The 22,877-nt window shown below is 40.0% G+C and overlaps 2 protein-coding genes across 2 annotated transcripts; both read right to left on the reverse strand.

Annotated features, from left to right (window-relative positions):
- Positions 1 to 2,838: 2,838 nt before the first annotated feature.
- LOC134819508 (uncharacterized) lies at positions 2,839 to 4,920 on the reverse strand. Its single transcript, XM_063829471.1, has 4 exons — positions 4,595 to 4,920; positions 4,183 to 4,314; positions 3,835 to 3,972; positions 2,839 to 3,721 (listed from the first exon to the last, which is right to left on the reverse strand). The coding sequence occupies exons 1-4, from the start codon at positions 4,730 to 4,732 to the stop codon at positions 3,617 to 3,619; spliced, it is 513 nt and encodes a 170-aa protein (XP_063685541.1). The 5' UTR covers positions 4,733 to 4,920; the 3' UTR covers positions 2,839 to 3,616.
- Positions 4,921 to 7,397: 2,477 nt separating this feature from the next.
- On the reverse strand, positions 7,398 to 21,920 carry LOC134819218 (uncharacterized). The gene is made up of 17 exons (XM_063829029.1): positions 21,824 to 21,920; positions 21,129 to 21,246; positions 20,940 to 21,017; positions 20,552 to 20,681; positions 20,161 to 20,274; positions 19,688 to 19,825; positions 19,298 to 19,497; positions 14,593 to 14,714; positions 14,123 to 14,269; positions 13,847 to 13,974; positions 13,365 to 13,489; positions 11,181 to 11,327; positions 9,151 to 9,415; positions 8,739 to 8,870; positions 8,394 to 8,531; positions 8,037 to 8,280; positions 7,398 to 7,944 (listed from the first exon to the last, which is right to left on the reverse strand). Exons 3-16 carry the CDS (start codon positions 20,996 to 20,998, stop codon positions 8,176 to 8,178), a joined length of 1,950 nt encoding a protein of 649 aa, XP_063685099.1. The 5' UTR covers positions 20,999 to 21,017; positions 21,129 to 21,246; positions 21,824 to 21,920; the 3' UTR covers positions 7,398 to 7,944; positions 8,037 to 8,175.
- Between the last annotated feature and the right edge of the window lie 957 nt (positions 21,921 to 22,877).

Raw genomic sequence — 22,877 nt, forward strand, 5'->3', positions numbered from 1 at the left:
CTCACTTACTTTTGTTGTTATATTAGGGGCTGCCCACACTACGCCTCTATTCCCCGAATGTCTGCCCACACTACGCCATGTTTTGACGGGCCACATGGCGTGGGTCAAAAAAACCGGATTCACACAACGAGGCGCGTAGTGTGGGCAGAGCTCCCGCCAGTTGGCGTGGAAACTCGATCGGGGAATTCTGGCACGGATTTTTAAAATTCGGGGAATAGAGGCGTAGTGTGGGCAGACCCTTACACATTTTCTCTACCCTGCATCTCCCTCTTATTTCTGCTCAATACATCTTTCCGCCGACTCTCTTCATATCTTCTATAATGACACTTAATTTAAGCCCTCTCACTCTTTCTGCAAGAAAAAGTGAGAGGACTTAAATATTTTAAGTTCTAGCATAATTAGCTTCCATAATGAGGTCTGATCGTCATCTTCTTACAGCGTTCGATGTCTGTGTGAAGGTAAAATGGTGATATCCTCTGGATCAGGCAGAGGTTGAGTGTTATCGGGATTATTTCTTTAGTAGTGGAACAGCAATACTAAGGTAATGGGACTACTGCGGACCCTCTACCGGCCAAACCTTGTTAACAAAGCCGCAGTCAAGGTTCGGTGAACGGTAGTTAAAAGCGCTTAAGGGACATAAGTCAAATTGGTAGAGCAACATCATGTAGTGGACATCTTAAGAAATGAGGAGTGGGTAGAATGTTAGGTTGCTCCTTTATAAATCGTCTTTTTCTCCGATAATAAGTTGACATCAAGTCTTGAAAATTATTCGAGAAGAATCTCGAATAATTTAGTTGCAGCGTGCCACATGGCTATCTAAACTGCAAACCCTACCCATTGCTGAGCAAGGCCTTTATCTTCTCCGACGAGCGGGATCATCAATAATGAGGTCTGATCGTCATCTTCTTACAGCGTTCGATGTCTGTGTGAAGGTAAAATGGTGATATCCTCTGGATCAGGCAGAGGTTGAGTGTTATCGGGATTATTTCTTTAGTAGTGGAACAGCAATACTAAGGTAATGGGACTACTGCGGACCCTCTACCGGCCAAACCTTGTTAACAAAGCCGCAGTCAAGGTTCGGTGAACGGTAGTTAAAAGCGCTTAAGGGACATAAGTCAAATTGGTAGAGCAACATCATGTAGTGGACATCTTAAGAAATGAGGAGTGGGTAGAATGTTAGGTTGCTCCTTTATAAATCGTCTTTTTCTCCGATAATAAGTTGACATCAAGTCTTGAAAATTATTCGAGAAGAATCTCGAATAATTTAGTTGCAGCGTGCCACATGGCTATCTAAACTGCAAACCCTACCCATTGCTGAGCAAGGCCTTTATCTTCTCCGACGAGCGGGATCATCAATAATGAGGTCTGATCGTCATCTTCTTACAGCGTTCGATGTCTGTGTGAAGGTAAAATGGTGATATCCTCTGGATCAGGCAGAGGTTGAGTGTTATCGGGATTATTTCTTTAGTAGTGGAACAGCAATACTAAGGTAATGGGACTACTGCGGACCCTCTACCGGCCAAACCTTGTTAACAAAGCCGCAGTCAAGGTTCGGTGAACGGTAGTTAAAAGCGCTTAAGGGACATAAGTCAAATTGGTAGAGCAACATCATGTAGTGGACATCTTAAGAAATGAGGAGTGGGTAGAATGTTAGGTTGCTCCTTTATAAATCGTCTTTTTCTCCGATAATAAGTTGACATCAAGTCTTGAAAATTATTCGAGAAGAATCTCGAATGTCAACTTATTATCGGAGAAAAAGACGATTTATAAAGGAGCAACCTAACATTCTACCCACTCCTCATTTCTTAAGATGTCCACTACATGATGTTGCTCTACCAATTTGACTTATGTCCCTTAAGCGCTTTTAACTACCGTTCACCGAACCTTGACTGCGGCTTTGTTAACAAGGTTTGGCCGGTAGAGGGTCCGCAGTAGTCCCATTACCTTAGTATTGCTGTTCCACTACTAAAGAAATAATCCCGATAACACTCAACCTCTGCCTGATCCAGAGGATATCACCATTTTACCTTCACACAGACATCGAACGCTGTAAGAAGATGACGATCAGACCTCATTATTGATGATCCCGCTCGTCGGAGAAGATAAAGGCCTTGCTCAGCAATGGGTAGGGTTTGCAGTTTAGATAGCCATGTGGCACGCTGCAACTAAATTATTCGAGATTCTTCTCGAATAATTTTCAAGACTTGATGTCAACTTATTATCGGAGAAAAAGACGATTTATAAAGGAGCAACCTAACATTCTACCCACTCCTCATTTCTTAAGATGTCCACTACATGATGTTGCTCTACCAATTTGACTTATGTCCCTTAAGCGCTTTTAACTACCGTTCACCGAACCTTGACTGCGGCTTTGTTAACAAGGTTTGGCCGGTAGAGGGTCCGCAGTAGTCCCATTACCTTAGTATTGCTGTTCCACTACTAAAGAAATAATTAGCTTCCGTTAGGAATTGGGTCGGCGTTGGGGTCACTGTAGAGGGTTGATGTTTCGAATAGTCATTCAGGGCCACCTAAAGAACGTGTTAAAGAAGTCACTTGACAGTCGAGTGTAGAGTGATTAATCATCATCCATCCACTCGAAAGCCATGAATCGGGACAAATTAAGTTCATTATCATTATCTCAATATCATGATTATTACTTGCTTTGTTCAAAACTACCACAATTCAAATTACACTGTTTTAAATTTAATTTAAACATTATCATTTATTTGATTTCAATGTGAACTTCATATCAACATGGATTCTAATTCATAGTAACTGTACTTTTAGTTGTTTCACCATTATACTTTGAGCAGGCTGTGAAAAATGAAACTAATTCAGTTTCAGATTAGTAGAATAGATAAAATATAATTTCGATGACTAAAAGTAATATTAACAAATCCGTTAAAGTAGGTATAGTCTAACGGGGAATTCAAATAAAGAATCTGGCATGATAAAAAGAAGTCTCTAGGATATAACTATGAAAGGTTTAACTTTTATCAATATCAGGTATATTTAGGCAAAATAAGAAAACCTTAGGCGAAAGGTTCAAATAAAAATTACAAAACGAATGAAAATTCAAATATCAATAAAATAAGTTTATTACTTCAGGTATAAACATGCGTCTTTACTTTATACGCGTACACTTTATGTACAAATAAAACTTTAAATGAATAACGATGTTAGCATTGAATCTTAGATACTAAATGGTTTTCACTCTAGAATTTCGGCCACAAAATCAGAACTTTTTGTTAAAATATCAGCTTTATTTTTACACCCCAAAAACGACATAACAAGGAATAAATAGCGAACAGTTTTGATGCAATATCCTGTGCTGAAGCAGCCGAATTTGTTTGTTCCGTCACGTGACCAACATCACTCAATCACACTGGTCACGTGACCAACATCACTCAATCACACTGGTCACGTGACCAATATCACTCAATCACACTGGTCACGTGACCAACATCACTCAATCACACTGGTCACGTGACCAACATCACACGTGACAAGTTAGGTTATCATGACAAGTTAAGCACCAGTTCGACGCAATTAATTATGAATTTATTAAGCACAAACTAACAGTGAGTAGTAACGTGTTAGTAACACGTTGTTTAGTTCAAGCTACGGGTAGAGAGTAAGGGTTGACGTCAATAACTAAAGTCTCATCTGGTACAACTTGTCGGTACTTATCATGATCTGTAACCCACATCTCTGCTATGTCCTGCAAATTTACATTATTAATAGAAAGTTTGTTGCTTTCTAAGGTCTTCCGCGACCAATAATTCTACTAAATGTAAATGCTAAAAGTATAATGCTAACAATGATTTGACTCACATGATTGATAGCCAGCATCTGAAGCATATTAAGAAGGGATATAACGTGACAGGAGTAAAGAACATTGGAACCGTGCCAACGTTTCCCTTCTAAAATATTCCTCGTGCTTTTACTATAATCCTTTTCTTGCAGTACCACCTGTTACAAACAGTTTAGAATATTGCGGATATTCCGCCACACGACAACATTTAGTTATAGCTAGTTATTTAACGGTATTCTCGCAACTTTGGGATAGCGAGAGTTGCGATGAATATAAACTGTTTTTCCGGAATAAATCATTTTGGTGTTATTAATTATGTAAAATAATACCCCCCCCCCCCCCCCCCTAAAACCCCCCCTCGTAATAACCTCAATCCAAGGTTGTGATGACTGTTTGTTGAGAACTGTTGTTGTCATGGTAACACGTGACAGCTGCTCTGTTCTGTGACTCTCAGCCGCCTCCCCACCCACCATCTCAACTATTTGCTCTGTATTCTCACCCTGAACACGTGACACAGTCAATAACACGTGACACAGTCAATAACACGTGACACAGTCAATAACACGTGACACAGTCAATAACACGTAACACAGTCAATAACACGTGACACATTCAATAACACGTAACACAGTCAATAACACGTGACATAGTCAATAAGGCAGAGGAATAAGACAAGAGATTCAACATAGGATTATAGGATAGGTAAGCTTAAATAATATTGTAAAACAAATAGAATCGAAGTTCGAACAGATAATTAACAGTCATGTTGAATACACTTACATCTGATTTAAGGAATAGATAAACTCCAACGAAAGGATAAACTATCCGGTCATCATGATTCTTAACCAGTGGGGGTAGCTTGGAGTCTGTGTTTACTTCTTCTACCACTTTGTACTCTTCTTTTTTAGGGACTACCATTTCTTGCTTGGTATTTTCTTTGTTAGATCCTTGTTTAGCTACGTTTTTATCGAACTCTTCAATTTCTTTGAGTTTCCGTTTAGCTTTTGCGTCGACCGTCTTTTGAGGTGCCTCTTGTTGGCAACTTCTAGGGACAAGATTGGAATTGTTAAGAGACGGTTATGGGTCGGATCAAGGTATTTTTTCTTTTTTATATGAGAATTGAGAAAAAGAAAACGTTGTATTATACAGGGTGGCCCATAAGTGACTACCCACACGCAACCTCTTAATAACTCACGTAATTCGTCTCCAAATTGCACCAAAATTTCAGAGATTATAGATATGGGTCAAACTTAGATTTCCTGAAAGTTTCGTAAGCCACGCCCAATTACAGTGGGCGTGGCGTGACACTCCCTCTTTTTCACTATTGTCTTCATAAAATGAGAACGCTTTAAGCTAAGAACTCAAAATTTTTTGCACACATTTGGCTTGATAATTGAAAACTTTTCCCAAAGTTTCAAGTTCATTGGTTAAAATATGGCTAAGTTATGACCATTTCAAAACTCATCGGATACGTGATCCGAGCACTCAGTCAGTGATCTCGTCACTTGGTTAATGGCCTGTTTGGCTCACATGCACCGCTTGATTGGTTGCAGCCTGCTTATGGGCCGGCCTATACAGCTGACAGCACCTAAAACGCTATCACACGAATTTATGGTGGTGTCACCATTTCAGGGCTTGTTAGCCCTGCTAGTCACAGGTTCCTTACAATCAATAAAAAGGAATGAACCATCCATTGAATCATCGAAAATGGTTCACTATCCTCCCTTTACTGCAGAACAACGATTGTTCGTCTACCTGAAGAAAGAAAATGGGGAGTTCTACCCTCAGATTAAACACCAATTTCAGATGAAATTCAACCGACCACCTGCACCCCCTTGCCGGAAAAGCTGCTTTGACATTCATCACAAGATCAAGTTTGCGTTTTCTGGACACGATCGGCGAAGAGTCGGCAGAAGACGAACTGTGAGGACTGTAGAAAACATCACGATGGTTGTTGGTGACGTGATGGACAAACCTAAGATTGGCACCCGGAAACGAGCTCCTGCCTTAGACATCAGCAGAACAACCCTTCAGCGAATCCTAAAGCAAGACCTTTCTAACCGGGCCTACCGAATCACAAAGAAACACAAACTTTTGGACCGTGATCTGTCGCAGTTCTCCTTCAACAACTCCTACCTCACCACGGACTGGTGGTTCATGCAGGATGGAGCTCGACCTCACATCGTTCTACCAGTTCAGAATTTCCTCGCTAACAAGTTCGCCCACAGAACCACAGAAATTTTTATTAGTTGATTTCATTTATTGATTTATCCTAAAAATTTGTGTTTTCCTTTCTAGCAAAGTCATCATCGGTATCCAATCAAAGCCTAATGAACCTCATTAATACACGCTAACGCCTTACTCTTGATCAGATTGGGTGACGAGATCACTAATTGAGTGCAAATATCACTGACTGAGTGCTCGGATCACATATCCGATGGATTTTAAGTCTTGAAAATTATTCGAGAAGAATCTCGAATGTCAACTTATTATCGGAGAAAAAGACGATTTATAAAGGAGCAACCTAACATTCTACCCACTCCTCATTTCTTAAGATGTCCACTACATGATGTTGCTCTACCAATTTGACTTATGTCCCTTAAGCGCTTTTAACTACCGTTCACCGAACCTTGACTGCGGCTTTGTTAACAAGGTTTGGCCGGTAGAGGGTCCGCAGTAGTCCCATTACCTTAGTATTGCTGTTCCACTACTAAAGAAATAATCCCGATAACACTCAACCTCTGCCTGATCCAGAGGATATCACCATTTTACCTTCACACAGACATCGAACGCTGTAAGAAGATGACGATCAGACCTCATTATTGATGATCCCGCTCGTCGGAGAAGATAAAGGCCTTGCTCAGCAATGGGTAGGGTTTGCAGTTTAGATAGCCATGTGGCACGCTGCAACTAAATTATTCGAGATTCTTCTCGAATAATTTTCAAGACTTGATGTCAACTTATTATCGGAGAAAAAGACGATTTATAAAGGAGCAACCTAACATTCTACCCACTCCTCATTTCTTAAGATGTCCACTACATGATGTTGCTCTACCAATTTGACTTATGTCCCTTAAGCGCTTTTAACTACCGTTCACCGAACCTTGACTGCGGCTTTGTTAACAAGGTTTGGCCGGTAGAGGGTCCGCAGTAGTCCCATTACCTTAGTATTGCTGTTCCACTACTAAAGAAATAATTAGCTTCCGTTAGGAATTGGGTCGGCGTTGGGGTCACTGTAGAGGGTTGATGTTTCGAATAGTCATTCAGGGCCACCTAAAGAACGTGTTAAAGAAGTCACTTGACAGTCGAGTGTAGAGTGATTAATCATCATCCATCCACTCGAAAGCCATGAATCGGGACAAATTAAGTTCATTATCATTATCTCAATATCATGATTATTACTTGCTTTGTTCAAAACTACCACAATTCAAATTACACTGTTTTAAATTTAATTTAAACATTATCATTTATTTGATTTCAATGTGAACTTCATATCAACATGGATTCTAATTCATAGTAACTGTACTTTTAGTTGTTTCACCATTATACTTTGAGCAGGCTGTGAAAAATGAAACTAATTCAGTTTCAGATTAGTAGAATAGATAAAATATAATTTCGATGACTAAAAGTAATATTAACAAATCCGTTAAAGTAGGTATAGTCTAACGGGGAATTCAAATAAAGAATCTGGCATGATAAAAAGAAGTCTCTAGGATATAACTATGAAAGGTTTAACTTTTATCAATATCAGGTATATTTAGGCAAAATAAGAAAACCTTAGGCGAAAGGTTCAAATAAAAATTACAAAACGAATGAAAATTCAAATATCAATAAAATAAGTTTATTACTTCAGGTATAAACATGCGTCTTTACTTTATACGCGTACACTTTATGTACAAATAAAACTTTAAATGAATAACGATGTTAGCATTGAATCTTAGATACTAAATGGTTTTCACTCTAGAATTTCGGCCACAAAATCAGAACTTTTTGTTAAAATATCAGCTTTATTTTTACACCCCAAAAACGACATAACAAGGAATAAATAGCGAACAGTTTTGATGCAATATCCTGTGCTGAAGCAGCCGAATTTGTTTGTTCCGTCACGTGACCAACATCACTCAATCACACTGGTCACGTGACCAACATCACTCAATCACACTGGTCACGTGACCAATATCACTCAATCACACTGGTCACGTGACCAACATCACTCAATCACACTGGTCACGTGACCAACATCACACGTGACAAGTTAGGTTATCATGACAAGTTAAGCACCAGTTCGACGCAATTAATTATGAATTTATTAAGCACAAACTAACAGTGAGTAGTAACGTGTTAGTAACACGTTGTTTAGTTCAAGCTACGGGTAGAGAGTAAGGGTTGACGTCAATAACTAAAGTCTCATCTGGTACAACTTGTCGGTACTTATCATGATCTGTAACCCACATCTCTGCTATGTCCTGCAAATTTACATTATTAATAGAAAGTTTGTTGCTTTCTAAGGTCTTCCGCGACCAATAATTCTACTAAATGTAAATGCTAAAAGTATAATGCTAACAATGATTTGACTCACATGATTGATAGCCAGCATCTGAAGCATATTAAGAAGGGATATAACGTGACAGGAGTAAAGAACATTGGAACCGTGCCAACGTTTCCCTTCTAAAATATTCCTCGTGCTTTTACTATAATCCTTTTCTTGCAGTACCACCTGTTACAAACAGTTTAGAATATTGCGGATATTCCGCCACACGACAACATTTAGTTATAGCTAGTTATTTAACGGTATTCTCGCAACTTTGGGATAGCGAGAGTTGCGATGAATATAAACTGTTTTTCCGGAATAAATCATTTTGGTGTTATTAATTATGTAAAATAATACCCCCCCCCCCCCCCTAAAACCCCCCCTCGTAATAACCTCAATCCAAGGTTGTGATGACTGTTTGTTGAGAACTGTTGTTGTCATGGTAACACGTGACAGCTGCTCTGTTCTGTGACTCTCAGCCGCCTCCCCACCCACCATCTCAACTATTTGCTCTGTATTCTCACCCTGAACACGTGACACAGTCAATAACACGTGACACAGTCAATAACACGTGACACAGTCAATAACACGTGACACAGTCAATAACACGTAACACAGTCAATAACACGTGACACATTCAATAACACGTAACACAGTCAATAACACGTGACATAGTCAATAAGGCAGAGGAATAAGACAAGAGATTCAACATAGGATTATAGGATAGGTAAGCTTAAATAATATTGTAAAACAAATAGAATCGAAGTTCGAACAGATAATTAACAGTCATGTTGAATACACTTACATCTGATTTAAGGAATAGATAAACTCCAACGAAAGGATAAACTATCCGGTCATCATGATTCTTAACCAGTGGGGGTAGCTTGGAGTCTGTGTTTACTTCTTCTACCACTTTGTACTCTTCTTTTTTAGGGACTACCATTTCTTGCTTGGTATTTTCTTTGTTAGATCCTTGTTTAGCTACGTTTTTATCGAACTCTTCAATTTCTTTGAGTTTCTGTTTAGCTTTTGCGTCGACCGTCTTTTGAGGTGCCTCTTGTTGGCAACTTCTAGGGACAAGATTGGAATTGTTAAGAGACGGTTATGGGTCGGATCAAGGTATTTTTTCTTTTTTATATGAGAATTGAGAAAAAGAAAACGTTGTATTATACAGGGTGGCCCATAAGTGACTACCCACACGCAACCTCTTAATAACTCACGTAATTCGTCTCCAAATTGCACCAAAATTTCAGAGATTATAGATATGGGTCAAACTTAGATTTCCTGAAAGTTTCGTAAGCCACGCCCAATTACAGTGGGCGTGGCGTGACACTCCCTCTTTTTCACTATTGTCTTCATAAAATGAGAACGCTTTAAGCTAAGAACTCAAAATTTTTTGCACACATTTGGCTTGATAATTGAAAACTTTTCCCAAAGTTTCAAGTTCATTGGTTAAAATATGGCTAAGTTATGACCATTTCAAAACTCATCGGATACGTGATCCGAGCACTCAGTCAGTGATCTCGTCACTTGGTTAATGGCCTGTTTGGCTCACATGCACCGCTTGATTGGTTGCAGCCTGCTTATGGGCCGGCCTATACAGCTGACAGCACCTAAAACGCTATCACACGAATTTATGGTGGTGTCACCATTTCAGGGCTTGTTAGCCCTGCTAGTCACAGGTTCCTTACAATCAATAAAAAGGAATGAACCATCCATTGAATCATCGAAAATGGTTCACTATCCTCCCTTTACTGCAGAACAACGATTGTTCGTCTACCTGAAGAAAGAAAATGGGGAGTTCTACCCTCAGATTAAACACCAATTTCAGATGAAATTCAACCGACCACCTGCACCCCCTTGCCGGAAAAGCTGCTTTGACATTCATCACAAGATCAAGTTTGCGTTTTCTGGACACGATCGGCGAAGAGTCGGCAGAAGACGAACTGTGAGGACTGTAGAAAACATCACGATGGTTGTTGGTGACGTGATGGACAAACCTAAGATTGGCACCCGGAAACGAGCTCCTGCCTTAGACATCAGCAGAACAACCCTTCAGCGAATCCTAAAGCAAGACCTTTCTAACCGGGCCTACCGAATCACAAAGAAACACAAACTTTTGGACCGTGATCTGTCGCAGTTCTCCTTCAACAACTCCTACCTCACCACGGACTGGTGGTTCATGCAGGATGGAGCTCGACCTCACATCGTTCGACCAGTTCAGAATTTCCTCGCTAACAAGTTCGCCCACAGAACCACAGAAATTTTTATTAGTTGATTTCATTTATTGATTTATCCTAAAAATTTGTGTTTTCCTTTCTAGCAAAGTCATCATCGGTATCCAATCAAAGCCTAATGAACCTCATTAATACACGCTAACGCCTTACTCTTGATCAGATTGGGTGACGAGATCACTAATTGAGTGCAAATATCACTGACTGAGTGCTCGGATCACATATCCGATGGATTTTAAAATGGTCATAACTCAGCCATATTTTAACCAATGAACTTGAAACTTTTGGAAAAGTTTTCAATTATCAAGCCAAATGTGTGCAAAAAATTTTGAGTTCTTAGCTTAAAGCGTTCTCATTTTATGAAGACAATAGTGAAAAAGAGGGAGTGTCACGCCACGCCCACTGTAATTGGGCGTGGCTTACGAAACTTTCAGGAAATCTAAGTTTGACCCATATCTATAATCTCTGAAATTTTGGTGCAATTTGGAGACGAATTACGTGAGTTATTAAGAGGTTGCGTGTGGGTAGTCACTTATGGGCCACCCTGTATATTGACACAGTTCCATACAAATTTGTACGGAACAAGTTTGGCGGAAGTAACCTGTTAGCAAGCTGAGGTTGAGGGGCCTGGGATATACCGGGCCTGTGACTCCCCGCTAAGTTAACCAGCACGTTCCCAAAGTTCACTCTGTTAGCTGTTATTTTAGCAAAGAGAGGGCGCTCAATTCTCACTGTTCCCCTCTCACACCTGACGGTAGAGAAGTTAAGTAGGGTTTCTCACTGTTCCCCTCTCACACCTGACGGTAGAGAAGTTAAGTAGGGTGTGTTACTGTTCCCCTCTCACACCTGACGGTAGAGAAGTTAAGTAGGGTTTGTTCCCCTCTCACACCTGACGGTAGAGAAGTTAAGTAGGGTTTGTTCCCCTCTCACACCTGACGGTAGAGAAGTTAAGTAGGGTTTGTTACTGTTCCCCTCTCACACCTGACGGTAGAGAAGTTAAGTAGGGTTTGTTACTGTACCCCTCTCACACCTGACGGTAGAGAAGTTAAGTAGGGTTTGTTCCCCTCTCACACCTGACGGTAGAGAAGTTAAGTAGGGTTTCTTACTGTTCCCCTCTCACACCTGACGGTAGAGAAGTTAAGTAGGGTTTCTTACTGTTCCCCTCTCACACCTGACGGTAGAGAAGTTAAGTAGGGTTTGTTCCCCTCTCACACCTGACGGTAGAGAAGTTAAGTAGGGTTTCTTACTGTTCCCCTCTCACACCTGACGGTAGAGACGTTAAGTAGGGTTTGTTCCCCTCTCACACCTGACGGTAGAGAAGTTAAGTAGGGTTTCTCACTGTTCCCCTCTCACACCTGACGGTAGAGAAGTTAAGTAGGGTTTGTTACTGTTCCCCTCTCACACCTGACGGTAGAGAAGTTAAGTAGGGTTTCTTACTGTTCCCCTCTCACACCTGACGGTAGAGAAGTTAAGTAGGGTTTGTTCCCCTCTCACACCTGACGGTAGAGAAGTTAAGTAGGGTTTCTTACTGTTCCCCTCTCACACCTGACGGTAGAGAAGTTAAGTAGGGTTTGTTCCCCTCTCACACCTGACGGTAGAGAAGTTAAGTAGGGTTTGTTCCCCTCTCATACCTGACGGTAGAGAAGTTAAGTAGGGTTTGTTCCCCTCTCACACCTGACGGTAGAGAAGTTAAGTAGTGTTTGTTACTGTTCCCCTCTCACACCTGACGGTAGAGAAGTTAAGTAGGGTTTCTTACTGTTCCCCTCTCACACCTGACAGTAGAGAAGTTAAGTAGGGTTTTTTACTGTTCCCCTCTCACACCTGACGGTAGAGAAGTTAAGTAGGGTTTGTTCCCCTCTCACACCTGACGGTAGAGAAGTTAAGTAGGGTTTGTTACTGTTCCCCTCTCACACCTGACGGTAGAGAAGTTAAGTAGGGTTTCTTACTGTTCCCCTCTCACACCTGACGGTAGAGAAGTTAAGTAGGGTTTCTTACTGTTCCCCTCTCACACCTGACGGTAGAGAAGTTAAGTAGGGTTTGTTCCCCTCTCACACCTGACGGTAGAGAAGTTAAGTAGGGTTTGTTCCCCTCTCACACCTGACGGTAGAGAAGTTAAGTAGGGTTTATTCTCACTGTTCCCCTCTCACACCTGACGGTAGAGAATAGAAGTTAAGTAGGGTTTACTGTTCCCCTCTCACACCTGACGGTAGAGAAGTTAAGTAGGGTTTGTTCACACATCATTTCTACATCTCTGGTATAAACGACATAGTATTATAGTAGAGAATAGTTTATATATATAATATCAACTTAATAACACCAGAATGTGTGTGTGTCTGTGTGTCTGTGAGTCTGTGTGTCTGTGTGTGTGTAATTTCCGAACGGTTATACAAAAAAAACGGTAATAGTTACGGGACTGGTTTTTTCGGTATAGTGCTGACAAAACTCTGACGAAGCCCATAAGCAAATTATATAAAAATCGGCCGGTGGTAAGTGGTTTAATTGATGATTTTGTTCCAGAAATGTGACATAAATGGATGGGAGAGAGAACGAGGAGGATAACATGTACCGTAATTAGTTTAGCCCCACGTAATACTATAAGCTTAGAGCTCACTCTTGCGGCCGCTTTGTTTCAACTGTAGGGAGATTTCATACTTTCATAAGACAGCGTTATGCGTGATATCAAATATTATATAATGCAGTTGTATACTTTTACATTGCAACTGTGACAGTAAAGTCCCGGCCGAAGGCACGGGTTACACTAGTATATATATATAGAGAAACTTACCCAGATATTATAGTGAGCTCAATAACAGAGCCGACAAGTTTCTGAACGTTTCTAATACTGAATGTGTTGGTGTCCTCCTCCCCCCACCCCCCTTCTCGCAGAGTCAGACCGTTTACTTTACTTTCCTGGACATATTAGTATGTTAGCTTGGCAATGTGAATCACGTTTTCTAGAAAGATAAGAATAGAGGAACATTTTCTGTCGATTATAAAAGTACTGTAACACTACTTGATCACTACTGTAGCACTACTGTAACACTACTGTAACACTACTGTACCACTACTGTAACACTACTGTAACACTACTGTAACACTACTGTACCACTACTGTAACACTACTGTAACACTACTGTACCACTACTGTAACACTACTGTAACACTACTGTAACACTACTGTACCACTACTGTAACACTACTGTAACACTACTGTAACACTACTGTAACACTACTGTAACACTACACTAACACTACTGTCACACTCACAGTATCTAGTTGTATGGAGTCCACACGAGGGTTAACAGTGAACTGCAGTACGTTACTAAAAGCAGCTGAGAACTGAAACTGCAGATCTGTTTTTACGAGGGTAACTGTCACGTCCTCTTTATCAACAGCTGAAACAGAAAACACTATAATTCGGAATAATTTGGAGGTGAATTCGTACATTTAAATACTTATATTCATCCAAAAAGCTATGCTAATTAATGATGGTAACGTTATCACGGAAACTACACTTACTCTTGTCATGGAAACTACACTTACTGTTGGCCATGCTCCAGATGATGGATCTATGATGGAACTCTGCTGTGTGGTTGGTTGTGTCTATTGGGTCGTTTAGAGAAATGTTCTTAACAATGGAGGACTGGTAGTGGGGACGCTGGTACCCAGTCGGCTCATTTTCTCCTATAGCTGGGGTGTAACACTACTGTAACACTGCTGTAACACTACTGTAACACTACTGTACCACTACTGTAACACTACTGTAACACTACTGTAACACTACTGTAACACTACTGTACCACTACTGTAACACTACTGTAACACTACTGTAACACTACTGTAACACTACTGTAACACTACTGTAACACTACTGTAACACTACTGTAACACTACTGTAACACTACTGTATATAGCTGGGGTGTATTGGATGGAAATTTCAAAAAAACAACATAATTAAACTTCTCACTTTGCTTGATTATTAGTGCATGACCCAGTGATAATAAATAAGTAACCTTTGTTGACACAGTCCAGAAGATTAGTAACGGTTATATTTCTAGTCACGTGCTCTCTCAAATATTTCACATAAATTCCATTCTTATCGTTCTCACTACCGTACGCTCGTGATCCAGGTCCGCTGAAAATAGTGATCCCCTAGATTATAACTGTGATAAGTGAGCCCCTAGATTATAACTGTGATAAGTGAGCCCCTAGATTATAACTGTGATAAGTGAGCCCCTAGATTATAACTGTGATAAGTGAGCCCCTAGATTATAACTGTGATAAGTGAGCCCCTAGATTATTACTGTGATAAGTGAGCCCCTAGATTATAACTGTAATAAGTGAGCCCCTAGATTATAACTGTGATAAGTGAGCCCCTAGATTATAACTGTGATAAGTGAGCCCCTAGATTATAACTGTGATAAGTGAGCCCCTAGATTATAACTGTGATAAGTGAGCCCCTAGATTATAACTGTGATAAGTGAGCCCCTAGATTATAACTGTGATAAGTGAGCCCCTAGATTATAACTGTGATAAGTGAGCCCCTAGATTATAACTGTGATAAGTGAGCCCTTAGATTATAACTGTGATAAGTGAGCCCCTAGATTATAACTGTAATAAGTGAGCCCCTAGATTATAACTGTGATAAGTGAGCCCTTAGATTATAACTGTGATAAGTGAGCCCCTAGATTATAACTGTGATAAGTGAGCTCCTAGATTATAACTGTGATAAGTGAGCCCCTAGATTATAACTGTGATAAGTGAGCCCCTAGATTATAACTGTGATAAGTGAGCCCCTAGATTATAACTGTAATAAGTGAGCCCCTAGATTATAACTGTGATAAGTGAGCCCCTAGATTATAACTGTGATAAGTGAGCCCCTAGATTATAACTGTGATAAGTGAGCCCCTAGATTATAACTGTGATAAGTGAGCCCCTAGATTATTACTGTGATAAGTGAGCCCCTAGATTATAACTGTGATAAGTGAGCCCCTAGATTATAACTGTGATAAGTGAGCCCCTAGATTATAACTGTGATAAGTGAGCCCCTAGATTATAACTGTGATAAGTGAGCCCCTAGATTATAACTGTGATAAGTGAGCCCCTAGATTATAACTGTGATAAGTGAGCCCCTAGATTATAACTGTGATAAGTGAGCCCCTAGATTATAACTGTGATAAGTGAGCCCCTAGATTATAACTGTGATAAGTGAGCCCCTAGATTATAACTGTGATAAGTGAGCCCCTAGATTATAACTGTGATAAGTGAGCCCCTAGATTATAACTGTGATAAGTGAGCCCCTAGATTATAACTGTGATAAGTGAGCCCCTAGATTATAACTGTAATAAGTGAGCCCCTAGATTATAACTGTGATAAGTGAGCCCTTAGATTATAACTGTGATAAGTGAGCACCTAGATTATAACTGTGATAAGTGAGCCCCTAGATTATAACTGTGATAAGTGAGCCCCTAGATTATAACTGTGATAAGTGAGCCCCTAGATTATAACTGTGATAAGTGAGCCCCTAGATTATAACTGTGATAAGTGAGCCCCTAGATTATAACTGTGATAAGTGAGCCCCTAGATTATAACTGTGATAAGTGAGCCCCTAGATTATAACTGTGATAAGTGAGCCCCTAGATTATAACTGTGATAAGTGAGCCCCTAGATTATAACTGTGATAAGTGAGCCCCTAGATTATAACTGTGATAAGTGAGCCCCTGGATTATAACTGTAATAAGTGAGCCCCTGATTATAACTGTAATAAGTGAGCCCCTAGATTATAACTGTGATAAGTGAGCCCCTAGATTATAACTGTAGATAAGTGAGCCCCTAGATTATAACTGTGATAAGTGAGCCCCTAGATTATAACTGTGATAAGTGAGCCCCTAGATTATAACTGTGATAAGTGAGCCCCTAGATTATAACTGTAATAAGTGAGCCCCTAGATTATAACTGTGATAAGTGAGCCCCTAGATTATAACTGTGATAAGTGAGCCCCTAGATTATAACTGTGATAAGTGAGCCCCTAGATTATAACTGTAATAAGTGAGCCCCTAGATTATAACTGTGATAAGTGAGCCCCTAGATTATAACTGTGATAAGTGAGCCCCTAGATTATAACTGTGATAAGTGAGCCCCTAGATTATAACTGTGATAAGTGAGCCCCTAGATTATTACTGTGATAAGTGAGCCCCTAGATTATAACTGTGATAAGTGAGCCCCTAGATTATAACTGTGATAAGTGAGCCCCTAGATTATAACTGTGATAAGTGAGCCCCTAGATTATAACTGTGATAAGTGAGCCCCTAGATTATAACTGTGATAAGTGAGCCCCTAGATTATAACTGTGATAAGTGAGCCCCTAGATTATAACTGTGATAAGTGAGCCCCTAGATTATAACTGTGATAAGTGAGCCCCTAGATTATAACTGTGATAAGTGAGCCCCTAGATTATAACTGTGATAAGTGAGCCCCTAGATTATAACTGTGATAAGTGAGCCCCTAGATTATAACTGTGATAAGTGAGCCCCTAGATTATAACTGTGATAAGTGAGCCCCTAGATTATAACTGTGATAAGTGAGCCCCTAGATTATAACTGTGATAAGTGAGCCCTTAGATTATAACTGTGATAAGTGAGCCCCTAGATTATAACTGTGATAAGTGAGCCCCTAGATTATAACTGTGATAAGTGAGCCCTTAGATTATAACTGTGATAAGTGAGCCCCTAGATTATAACTGTGATAAGTGAGCCCCTAGATTATAACTGTGATAAGTGAGCCCCTAGATTATAACTGTGATAAGTGAGCCCCTAGATTATAACTGTGATAAGTGAGCCCCTAGATTATAACTGTGATAAGTGAGCCCCTAGATTATAACTGTGATAAGTGAGCCCCTAGATTATAACTGTGATAAGTGAGCCCCTAGATTATAACTGTAATAAGTGAGCCCCTAGATTATAACTGTGATAAGTGAACCCCTAGATTATAACTGTGATAAGTGAGCCCCTAGATTATAACTGTGATAAGTGAGCCCCTGGATTATAACTGTAATAAGTGAGCCCCTGGATTATAACTGTAATAAGTGAGCCCCTAGATTATAACTGTGATAAGTGAGCCCCTAGATTATAACTGTAATAAGTGAGCCCCTAGATTATAACTGTGATAAGTGAGCCCCTAGATTATAACTGTGATAAGTGAGCCCCTAGATTATAACTGTGATAAGTGAGCCCCTAGATTATAACTGTAATAAGTGAGCCCCTAGATTATAACTGTGATAAGTGAGCCCCTAGATTATAACTGTAATAAGTGAGCCCCTAGATTATAACTGAGATAAGTGAGCCCCTAGATTATAACTGTGATAAGTGAGCCCCTAGATTATAACTGTAATAAGTGAGCCCCTAGATTATAACTGTGATAAGTGAGCCCCTAGATTATAACTGTGATAAGTGAGCCCCTAGATTATAACTGTGATAAGTGAGCCCCTAGATTATAACTGTGATAAGTGAGCCCCTAGATTATAACTGTGATAAGTGAGCCCCTAGATTATTACTGTGATAAGTGAGCCCCTAGATTATAACTGAGATAAGTGAGCCCCTAGATTATAACTGTGATAAGTGAGCCCCTAGATTATAACTGTGATAAGTGAGCCCCTAGATTATAACTGTGATAAGTGAGCCCCTAGATTATAACTGTGATAAGTGAGCCCCTAGATTATAACTGTGATAAGTGAGCCCCTAGATTATTACTGTGATAAGTGAGCCCCTAGATTATAACTGTGATAAGTGAGCCCCTAGATTATAACTGTGATAAGTGAGCCCCTAGATTATAACTGTGATAAGTGAGCCCCTAGATTATAACTGTGATAAGTGAGCCCCTAGATTATAACTGTGATAAGTGAGCCCCTAGATTATAACTGTGATAAGTGAGCCCCTAGATTATTACTGTGATAAGTGAGCCCCTAGATTATAACTGTGATAAGTGAGCCCCTAGATTATAACTGTGATAGGTGAGCCCCTAGATTATAACTGTGATAAGTGAGCCCCTAGATCATAACTGTGATAAGTGAGCCCCTAGATTATAACTGTGATAAGTGAGCCCCTAGATTATAACTGTGATAAGTGAGCCCCTAGATTATAACTGTGATAAGTGAGCCCCTAGATTATAACTGTGATAAGTGAGCCCCTAGATTATAACTGTGATAAGTGAGCCCCTAGATTATAACTGTGATAAGTGAGCCCCTAGATTATAACTGTGATAAGTGAGCCCCTAGATTATAACTGTGATAAGTGAGCCCCTAGATTATAACTGTGATAAGTGAGCCCCTAGATTATAACTGTGATAAGTGAGCCCCTAGATTATAACTGTGATAAGTGAGCCCCTAGATTATAACTGTGATAAGTGAGCCCCTAGATTATAACTGTGATAAGTGAGCCCCTAGATTATAACTGTGATAAGTGAGCCCCTAGATTATAACTGTGATAAGTGAGCCCCTAGATTATAACTGTGATAAGTGAGCCCCTAGATTATAACTGTGATAAGTGAGCCCCTAGATTATAACTGTGATAAGTGAGCCCCTAGATTATAACTGTGATAAGTGAGCCCCTAGATTATAACTGTGATAAGTGAGCCCCTAGATTATAACTGTGATAAGTGAGCCCCTAGATTATAACTGTGATAAGTGAGCCCCTAGATTATATGTCGAGATAAAATTATTACCAGGCATAACCAATAGCAGTGTTCCCCCTACTCCTGACTGGCTGTATATCTCCAGGTACTCCCCCCATATTGTTAAACTCCCTGCACATGTCGAGGAGGAGCAGGTTTAGTTTGGTTTCTCTGAACTGCATTCTGTGTAGAACGTACTGTGCTTTAATGCAGTGCTCTATTCGCACTGTTGAGGGGGCGTCTACTGGAACCTGCAGGGTAAGGAGATATCTTTTTACTTTACATTTTTCCGAACTCTTTTTTTCGGTAAAAATTTGTTGAAACTAAATTCTTGAGAAAGAAGCGGAAAGTTTCACTATAAAGTAGTAGATACTAAGATGAAACTAAATTCTTGAGAAAGAAGAGGAAAGATTCACTATAAAATACTAAGATAACACGTACCAGGTAATTCTCCCCAGCGATCTCAAAGCCGTGACCAGCGAAATAGAACACACCGTACACTCCTGTACTGAGTAACTTGTAGAAGTTATCACACGCAGCTATCATCTCGTCACGGGTTAAGTTTATCAGGGACACTACCTGTTAATTGTATATAATTGAATAGGGTATATTATAATATTATATACAGGGTGGGCCAAAAGTCAGTGGGCATACGTTGGCCTCAATAGCTCCACCGTGTTTTATATTTGAGAGCTGTTGCTTTGCAGATGGGATACTGTACTTACTGGTTCGAGGATTCCGTCGTCAAAATTTTATGCCATTGCCCCCCCCCCCCCCTCTGTTCATTATATAAGTTGTTTTACGGAGAAAAGTTTGCTAAACATTTTAATCAATAATAAACATTTCAAATCTAATGCTAGTACTACAACTAGTACTACTACTACTACAAATGCTAATAATATCTCTAAGTTTACCTTGAAGTTCATTAGTTTGAGTGCAGCACTGATATCTCTAGCATCGTCCTCAGCGTGTACTATATCTCCGAATGTGGCCTCCGTGTAGCTCTGGTTACCTATTATTAGGGCTACCTGCAATACAGACCAATATTACAGTAGATAGTACGCAGTGTACACTATACACAATATATTTGAGTGCAGTGTACACACTGTGACACAGGGTGAACACCAGCAGTTATTTTAACAACTAACATTCTTGGCACTGACACCCCCGGGGAATATACACCCGGAAATAGAAGGTCCTGTCTCCAACAAAGGAGAGCAGAATATCACGAACAAAATTTCCGGGTTATAAATATAACCATTACTGCATAATGAGAATAATTGAAGTAATATTTCTAGAATGTACCTTATCAGTGGCTGTCTCCACGAAACTTGTTCCTGTAAAGTGTTTAGGTTCGTCTGGAGTCCACCGGACTAAAGCAGTCTCAGACACAATGGTTTTACCTTCATAGCACGCCGTGCATTTGTACTGTCTCCTGAAGAAGTGGTTAAGTTACTCAATGTTAAGATTAGTAGAGTTTACGGATGGCTGGCAAAATAAGGGGAACATTCACAAGGAACTCCCAAGGGAGGGAATATTTCTTGAAATAACCTAATTTAAGGTTACCAGATTTCAAGTTAGATTTGTCGTGGTGCTAAAATTAACAATGCAATATCTTTTAAACTGAACAATATTGAACAAAAAATATTCTCTCATTTCTAACGATTCACTAAAAATGCGGAAATAACATTACCTGTGAGCGGTTTGGTCTAATCCTGTCACACAGAGATACGGTTTCGTCTTGTCGTGCATAAGAACCCCTTCGCAGTACCTACGTTTAGAAATTTAGCTACTCTATGACTGTAGTTTTAATTTATAAGGATTACAGTTTGGTCAGAAAATTCGCAATTACAGCAGTATCTCCCAGTATCTACTATCTAACCATTGCAATTGTGCGTGGTGAGGCCTGACATCTACAAAAAAGTGGGCTTCTGATGAGGATTCTTTGAGTTGATAATCTTTAGGGTGGAGAAGGAACTGTAACTCTTCAACTGGGCACCCTGTACCGGATATATGGTATCACGAGAGTTTGATTATAATAACCGGAAATACTTTACCTCTCTATTATAGCGACAGGAGCTCAGTATGGGTTTACAAGATTGGAAACTTCTGGAGAATATGTAACCTGTTACACGAGGTTGTAATATTTTCAATGAATGAGGTTCATGACGACAATGATGACGACGAAATGACACGTAACGAATTAAATTACGCTAAAAGGAATATATAATTGTCGAAGTCATACGCAAACCATTGCCTGGCTCGAGTCCAATTGTTGCGCGCGTATACAAGCCGCGCGCTAAACTCATACTGACACTATTTTGCTACTCATTAAATATGCAATTCGGCGTTGGCGTCCGATGTACTGAGCATCCGTCATAGTATGAGGTAAGAATTAAATCACCCCTAGCTGCTCCAGATTTAACAATAGCTTGCATCAATCATGGTATTAGTCATGCACGGTATTAGTCATGCAATAGGTATCTGAATCATCATCGTTTCTTTTCAGCGAAAAAGGAAGGGGCGTTGTGAGGGCGGAAGTTTCGAGTTTAAACAAAGTACTTAATTAAAAAGTACCTAATTCCTGAACGACGTTGACGTCGACAAAAGCCCATTTTATATCTCCGGAATTTGATTCAAGTCTGACTTTATATCGTCCTTTATCGTCCACTGTCACCTGGTCAAATAATAAGGATAATAATAATTGATAGAGATCCAAACAGCAACAATACCATTATCCCAGCAAACCAGTCGATATAACATGCAATTTTAATGAGTAAAGAGCTAGCAGTTATAACTGCACTCTTTATTTTCGAACAGCTAACGTAATAAATCTTATTTTAGATCCAGAGCTGCTCTTTTCTCTTGGTAAAGAAAGCTACTAAAGTGATAAAGTCCTTAATTCTGTACTGGTGACTGAGACTATCTTCTCGGATAGACAGATGCAGGAGGTGACCGGGACAATGGACATGATTTTAGGCCTGACCGGGACCGGGACCGGTACCGGGATACAAAATGTGACTTGACCGGGACCGGGACCGGGACCGGGACTGAGATTATCAATTTACCGTGACCGGGACCGGGACCAATAATTTCTGGGATTTCTATCTTACCGGGACCGGGACCGGGACCGGGACCAACAATCCAATTTTACCGGGATGACCGGGATGACCGGGATTTCACCGGGATTTGACCGGGATGACCGGGACCAAAACTGGTATTCTCATATTGAAAACTGCAACTTTCATTTACATTATAATTGAACAATTTGAATAAGTAATAACTAGAATATTTAATTAGAAAAAACTAGAAAAAACCTGTCAATATGGGGCATGGGCCTAATGTACTACACCAATAATGTTCATGTACTGATTACTCAAGTTCACCCTCATTCCTCAATCAATGATCCCTCAAATTATTCAACGGTTTCATTCTCCAATTCCAATTGACAATGACAATGGGCGTGAGCCCGAGTTGGAAACTTGATGTTAGTTTTGCACTTATGATAATGTAGTTACGTAACGATATTAGTTACGCTAAAACTTGTTTAGCAATTTAAACATTGTATTATTTGGCTCAGAGGTTGTTTTAAAGATGAAATTCACAATGAATGTAAGTAATAAAAAAAAAC

Source organism: Bolinopsis microptera, chromosome 8 (genome assembly GCF_026151205.1).
Source record: "Bolinopsis microptera isolate Bmic1 chromosome 8, MBARI_Bmic_1.0, whole genome shotgun sequence".
Classification (NCBI taxonomy): Eukaryota; Metazoa; Ctenophora; class Tentaculata; order Lobata; family Bolinopsidae; genus Bolinopsis; species Bolinopsis microptera.